At 32.9% G+C, this 7,648-nt stretch overlaps 2 protein-coding genes across 2 annotated transcripts; both read left to right on the top strand.

Moving 5' to 3' along the window:
- On the top strand, positions 1,608-4,771 carry LOC104724061 (nucleolin 2-like). Its single transcript, XM_019231565.1, has 15 exons — positions 1,608-1,718; positions 1,818-1,891; positions 2,094-2,161; positions 2,250-2,367; positions 2,486-2,571; positions 2,687-2,710; positions 2,816-2,885; positions 3,074-3,141; positions 3,251-3,368; positions 3,458-3,543; positions 3,629-3,652; positions 3,756-3,822; positions 3,984-4,051; positions 4,140-4,256; positions 4,701-4,771. Exons 1-14 carry the CDS (start codon positions 1,673-1,675, stop codon positions 4,243-4,245), a joined length of 1,023 nt encoding a protein of 340 aa, XP_019087110.1. The 5' UTR covers positions 1,608-1,672; the 3' UTR covers positions 4,246-4,256; positions 4,701-4,771.
- LOC104724060 lies at positions 4,707-6,679 on the top strand. The gene is made up of 8 exons (XM_019231566.1): positions 4,707-4,771; positions 4,861-4,978; positions 5,092-5,180; positions 5,294-5,317; positions 5,424-5,511; positions 6,086-6,174; positions 6,276-6,299; positions 6,440-6,679. The coding sequence occupies exons 2-8, from the start codon at positions 4,919-4,921 to the stop codon at positions 6,468-6,470; spliced, it is 405 nt and encodes a 134-aa protein (XP_019087111.1). The 5' UTR covers positions 4,707-4,771; positions 4,861-4,918; the 3' UTR covers positions 6,471-6,679.

Raw genomic sequence — 7,648 nt, forward strand, 5'->3', positions numbered from 1 at the left:
GAATAAACTAAGGGAAAACAAGGTAAAATATATGAACATCAATAAGCTATAGACATATTAGTTTTAATAGCCATGTATATATTCCTTTAATATCTTAGAGGTAGTCTTTAAGGCATGTACCATCTGGTGAACCACTAATATATTAATTGTGATTAATTGCCCTGAATCAAAGGCTCTTTGTGTATCTGAGAACATTTCTGGTAAAAACCTCTTAAGCTGTCTGCAAAGGATCTTCGATATGATTTTGTAGTGAACCGAACAAAGACCAGTTGGTCGTAATTTTGACATTCTCTTTAGGTTAGGGAATTTCGGCGAGAGACAAAAATCTGGGTATAATATGTTCCACTATGTAGGAAATAAATTAATCACAATTTTTTTTTGTTTATCATGCAGGAAATTTAACAGAGAACACAATAAGGTGACTTTAAAAACCATGAACGAGCACCGCATAACGCCAAGAATAAAGCTTACAGGCCACATAAATACAAGTAAATAAGAAAAAACAAAAGAAAGTCTATGGCTAAATAGAAGGTATCATACTATCATTTGAATAAGTCGACCGGGTCTACGAGTAATTTTCCAGTTCATGTCTACCCATTCTCTTCATATTATCTGAATATTCCACAGTACGTCCAAGTCCAACGATATCATATAGGAAAATACTCTTACCTAATCAACGGTAACAACACCAAAGATGACGTTTAAGTCATGACGAGTACTTGAATACTTCCGAAGGAAATATTTTAGCTCATATATGAGACATAGAGTTTGTACTACTACTTATTCTGTTTAATTATCATATTTTTCTAACTTTTCTACTAACTGTAATTTGTATTCCTTTGTTGTAGGGCTTCCAAACCAAGTACTGATGAATTTTACAGATGAAAAGAAATCAAGTCCAACATTAGCCAAAGAATGATTTCAGGATCAATATCAAATAAATGAAATCATGTTGTAACGTTTTGCATATAAGTTTTTGCAATCAAGGAATATTGCTCAACACCAAAAGAATACAAGTGAAGTTTAGCAATCCTTTATCTTGGTTGATTTTGGTTTTTGTCATGCCAAAACTTTTTTCTAATTTGTTTGTCTCATACGTGTAACATATACTAAAAGTATACAGAGAAGCAATATAAAACCATTAATTTAATTAATATTTGTTTATTGTTTATTATTTTTCTAATTTGAAGACATCTCATTGCAAAGATGAAGGATGGAGATGCCCTTTACAACCAGGAAAAAAAAACAAAAGAACTAGTAACTAGTACATTGTTCTTTAAGTAGTAGTATTACTAAATAACTATATTATTAAATTCCAGTATGAAAATCTCTTATGATGTTTAAAACTTTCATTATCCAAAAGATTGTTTAATAAAACGATGTTTCATCTAAAATTGTATATTAAATTATTCTATATTAAAATTTTTCCCAAAAATAAATGAGATATGTTAAAAAAAAAAGATTTTCCATTTGTTTTCAGATAATGTCGCGAGATAACAAAACACAAAAGTCATGGTCCGTGCACATAAACCCAAACATTATAAAGCCCAGCCCAAACCAGATTATTGTTCTATAAATTATCTTCTTCGTGGTAGGGATCTCTTTTATAACTTCTCTCGCTGCTCTCAACTCTCGCCGGAAAACAAGTGCTGTTGTAGTTTTAATATTCATCATGTCCAGTTCGAGCAAGAAATCGGCTGCCAAAGTTAATTTATTGGGTTTGTTTTGGATGGAGCTCTGATTTAATGTTTTATACTTGGCTAAAGAGGTTGGTGATAGTTTTAAGTTTATAGTTTTTGCTGCCCTTCTTTTTATAGGTAAGCGAAAGCAACAAGATGATTTGGCGACCAAAACGATTCTGAAGAAACATAAGGAAACATCCGAGGAGAAGGTAAGATGGTCGGATTCCTCTTGTTCTTTGAGCACAAATTACTTTACACAGTCTTCTAATAGCTACACATGTTTGTAACAGGACTAACGCTATTAATTTTGTTCTTTTTATATTCCAATTATTTCTGAGATGAATCACTTTCTCTGTTGTTATGCAATTTAAGTCCTTTGATCCTTAGAATCGTGATTGCTGTTTTATTCAGGCAGTTAACGTAATAAAAAGAATGCTCTTTGTTTCAGGTCTCTCTCGCCAAACTAAAGCATCAGATATGTAAGTAGCACCTTAAATTTCCAGTTTCCACTTTCCACTTCCCTTTCCGGAGCATTACTGATATTTTATTTATCTTCGACTCTTGCAGCATTCATTTTTTCAATGATGGTGGAGAAGTTGTTCTTGTTCGACTTATTTTAAACCAGGAGGGTAGGCATGTGGGCTATGGCTATGTTGAGTTTGCTTCTCCTAACGCAGCAAAAGAGGTGAGACTAATTTTGTTTTAATGATGAAAAAAAAAGCATTAAGCTTACTATGTAAAATATACATTAGTTATTTGAAATTTACCACTGCTGATTAAATCTATCTTTTAAACCTTTGTAGGCCCTGGAAGCAAAGAACGGTAAATATATGCACGGTGGCCAGGTTTTTCTTGAAGTGCCTAAGACAGCTCCACACCCTCCACCCAGGTAAACTAATACCCATGTTATGGAGATTTGTTTCTGTAATAATACTACTGGTTGTGACTTATTAGAGTTTTTATGCCAGTAAAGAAGACTAACCGTATTCTTTTTGTTAATTTAGGTTTTGCATCCATCACAAAGTTGGGTAAGGGATTTAACTAATTGCATCTTCAGTTTTGTTATCTCATGAGTACATTGGGTGAAGTTTTTTGTATACACGGAGGGATCACTAGTGTTTTTAATATTCCAGGTACAAAGACTACCATGTCCGAGTAAGTCTTCCTACAGAAGAAGATGAGACACCTCCCGATTCTGTTGAGGTACCTGTTCTTATTATCTTTTATAGAATATGTTAGGCTCAGATGAATTAGTAACAGGATTGTGGCCACAAAGTCGATGACTAATTTTGGAGATGACTCTTCAGATGAGGCTACGTATTTGTTGTTACGCAATTTAAGTCCTTTTTCCTCTTTTGAGTCGTGCTAACACACTTTGCTGTTAAATTCAGGCAGTTTCCCTATCAAAGAAAACGCTCTTTGTTTATGGTCTCTCTTCCCAAACTAAAATCTCAGATATGTAAGTAGCACCTTAAATGGTCTCTCTTCTCAAACGCTCTTTGTTTCTGGTCTCTTCCTTCCTAGAGCAAGTGTTTCATGACTGATATTTTTATCTTCTACTCTTGCAGCACTGATTTCTTCAATGATGTTGGAGAAGTTGTTCATGTTCGACTTATAACAAACCAGGATAGTCGGCATGCGGGCTATGGCTATGTTGAGTTTGCTTCCCCCACCGCAACAAAGGAGGTGAGAGTAGTTTTGTAGTTATGTTGAAAATATACAGGTAGTCATTTGAAAAGAACAATTCTTGATTAAATCTATCTTTTATACCGTAGGCGCTCGAAACAAAGATCGGTGAATATTTGCACGGTGGGAAGATTTTTCTTGAAGTGGCTAAGACAGCTCCATACCCCCCACCCAAGTAAATTGATTTCCCCAGCGACTTATTGTTAAGAGTTTTTATGCTATTACAGTAGACTAACTCTTTTATTTTTGTTTAATTTTAGGTATTGCATAGATCACAAGGTTGGGTAAGGGATTTAAACAATTTGCATCTTGAGTTTGTTATCTCGAGCACATTGGGTGAATTTTTTGGTATACATGGAGAGATCATTAGGGTTATTGATATTCCAGGTACGAAGACGCCCTTCGACAAGAAAGTCTTCCGACAGAAGATGTGACACCTCCTGATTTTGTTAAGGTACATACCTGTTCTTATTATTTTCAAAATTTGTTAGGCTCAGAAGAAACACTCAGTGTTTAATAACAGAACTCTTTTGGGGATGCATCTTCTGATGGGCTTCTTTTTAATGCAATTTTAGTCTTGAGAATTGTTTTAACACACTTGGCTGTTAAATTCAGGAAGCTGCCGGAACAGAATACACTCTCTTTGTTGCCAACCTCTCTCCACAAACTAAAATAACAGCTATGTAAGTTTTCATTACAAGAACTTAAATTTGTATTCTCCCTCTCGGAGTAAGTTTTACATGACTGATATTTTATCCTCCACTATTGCAGCATACGTTTCTTCAATTTTGTTGGAAAAGTTTTAAGTGTTCGACTTGTTGTAAACCACGAGGGTAAGCATCTGAGCTGTGGCTTTGTTGAGTTTGCTTCTCCTTAGAAGTAAAGAAGGTGAGAGTAGTTTTGTAATAATGATAAAAATAGTATTAAAGTAATTTGAAATGTATAGAGTATACCTTTTTTTTAGGTATCAAATATCAATGTAGTGTTTACTTGAGATGAAAATAAAATAAAATACAAGTAGTTATTTGAATAGTATGATTGCTGGCTAATCTTTTATACCGTAGGCGCTGGTAGATAATAGAAAATATTTGCACGGTCATCGGATTTTCTTGATGAAAAGAAATGATGTAACTACCGGTTTTGTTGAGGTATCTGTCCTTACTGTCTTCAGTACATGTCAGGCTCAGAAGAAACACTTAGCATTTAGTGACAGAACTATTCCCACAGAGTCGAAGGATGACTTAGTTTGGGGATGGATCGTTTTTGTTTTATGCAATTTAAGTCGTTTTCTCCTTAACAGTCGTTCTAACACACTTGGCTTTTAAAATTCAGGAAGCTATTGCTGTGAGAGAAAAAACACTCTTGGTTGCCAATTTCTCTCCCCAAACCAAAATAACAGATATGCAAGTTTTCATTACAGGACCTTAAATTTCCACTTTTGTTCTTGGAGCAACTTTTTCATGACTGATATTTGATCCTCCATTTTTTACAGAATCAATTTCTTCAAAGATGTTGGAGAAGTTGTTCATGTTCGACTTGTTGTAGACAACATGGGCAAGCATAGGGGCTGGGGCTTTGTTGTGTTTGCTTCTTCTTATGAAGCAGTGAAGGTGATGAAATCTGTTTTAGTATTAATTTGAAAAGAAGTGTATACTTGTGATGAAAAAAATATGCAAGTTATTTGAAAGTATAATTGCTGATGAAATATTCTTTTATAATGTAGGTGCTGGAAACAAAGAACGGTGAATATTTGCACAATTCCAAGATTTATCTCGATGTGGCTAAGACAGCTCCATGTCGTCCACGACCAAAGTAAATTGATTTTACATGTTTTGGAGATTTGTTTATGTAACACTGGTTTGTAACTTATTGCTAGAGTTTTGATGCCGTTACTGAAGACTAACGCTATTAATTTTGATATTTAGGTATTGCATAGATTACAAGTTTTGGTAAGGGATTTAACTGTTTGCGTCTTGAGTTTGTTATGAAGAGCACATTTGGTGACATTTTTTGTATCGTGGAGAGAGATCACTAGGGGTTTTGATATTCTACCAGGTATGAAGACTATCTTCGACGAGAAATCCTTCGGATAGATGAAGATGAGGTAGTGGAAGGACTTAATGAAATTCCCAATTTGGTTGAGGTAACTGCTCTTATTATCTTAATATGTCAGGCTTAGAAGAAATGTTAGTGAGTGTTTAATAACACAAGTGTTGCCACAATGCCGAGAGGTAACTTATTATGGGGATGAATTTTTTTTTTGTTTTAATGCAATTTTTAAGTCCTTGAGAGTCGTGCTAACACATTTTGCTCTTAAATTTAGGCCGTTTCCGCAAGAAAAAAGACGCTCTTTGTTTCCAATTTCTCTAATCCATGACATAGAATAATACCAAAAATAGAAGTTTCACCTTTATTTTTGCATTCGTTTTTGGAGTAAGTTTTTCATGAATTATATTTTATCCTCCATTTTTACAGCATCGATTTCTTCAAAGATGTTGGAGAAGTTGTTCGTGTTCAACTTTTTGTAAATCATGAGGGTAGGCATGTGAGCTGTTGTTTTGTTGAGTTTGCTTCTGCTAACGAAGCAGAGAAGGTGGGCGTAGTTTATAGTAGTAATGAAAAGTACTGGAGTAGTCATTTAAAAAGTAGTGTATATACAAAAATATACAAATAGTTATTTGAAATTGCAATTGCTAATTAAATATTTTATGTTATAGGCACTGGACACGAAGAACGGTGAATATTTGCATAGTTGTGAGATTTTTCTTGACGTGGCCGAGATGGCTCCTTACCCTTTCCATCCCAGGTAACTGATTTTCCATATGGAGCATTGTTTTTCTAACATATTTATATAGTTTTGATGTCATAACGGCACAGCAAATTAACGCTATTATTTTTGTTAATTAGGTACAACCTCGTGGAGAAGCTTTGGTAACGGATTGGGATTTAACTATTTGTCTTCTGATTTTTTTTTTTTTTTTTTTTTAAATTTTTTTAGTGAAGAGCACATTGTGTGAAGTTTTTGGTATGACATTGAGAGATAACAAGGGTTTTTTTTAATATAATTCCAGTTACGAAGACAAACTTCTACAAGAAAGATAGAAAACAAAATCCCGTTTCTGTGGTAAGAAGACTATCATCCCTTGCAACGAGTGATAGAAGATCTTTGGTGTTTTTAACTTCTGATACATTGCAACTGTGTTTTATTACTTTCAATTTTCTTATGTTCTTGTACGAAGATAAACTTGACATTTCAATACACCACCTCCTAAGTCTTTAAGATTAACATGCATGGGTAAACTGTTTTTCAAGTGCTTCTATCCTTTTCTTCAAATAATTTATATTCTTATTAATCAAAAATTAAAATTTTCATAATTAAATAAAGCTTTTATATATAAACTTTCCAAAATTAAATATTCCATCCAAATAATAAAGTATATAAAGATTTTATTTATATTAGCTATATTTTGTTTTACAATTCGAAAACTAAACAATGTAAAAACAAACAACATTTTCATATATTATAAATTTTCAAATTAAAGCCGTAGATATAATATGTGCTTAAACTTATGTAAAATGCTATTTTATTTGTAAAATATAAATCATTAAATATTTTAAATTTTTTTCACCAATCTATTTATATACTAAAAGGTTGAGTTATTGCAAGGTACTTTTTTTTGGTAAAGGAGAGGAGACAATTAACTCCTACGATTTATTCAAAAAAAAAAAAAAAATACAAATTACATACGAACATGAGAGGAACTGAAGTCCCGTTAATATGTTCCGACAACACCGAATTCACCGCGTCCGGTTACTTCTAACTAATAGAGCCCCAAGTTGTAAAAAAAAAATGCAGAATTAATTAACTAAACAAACCTAAATTTGATAATCCTAAATTTCATGTTGTGGTTGGAAGAGTGTTGAATTCGTTGATGTAAAATTGAAAATGTATTCAAAGTATTTGCATAATTTTGGTTTGTGCATGGCGTCATTGGTTTTAAAATATCATTTCTTACAACTAAAAACTTTTCTATTTCTTATAACAGTTTGGTGTATAAAAATGAAATCATTGCTACTGGTAAAGAACATCAGTTTTTTTTTTGCTCTCTACATTTCTGTTAAAAGCAAAGAAAAATAGTTCTTAGCATTTTGCATATTTTGGTTTAATGAGATTTTGTGTTAAGCTAAGTTTTATAAAGCTTTATAAAATTACTCGTTAATATTTGTTTGGTAAAAATAATTGGGCTGACTCTTATATTGTCATATGTAATACAGATTTT

The sequence above is a fragment of the Camelina sativa genome, chromosome 11, assembly GCF_000633955.1.
Source record: "Camelina sativa cultivar DH55 chromosome 11, Cs, whole genome shotgun sequence".
NCBI lineage: Eukaryota > Viridiplantae > Streptophyta > Magnoliopsida > Brassicales > Brassicaceae > Camelina > Camelina sativa.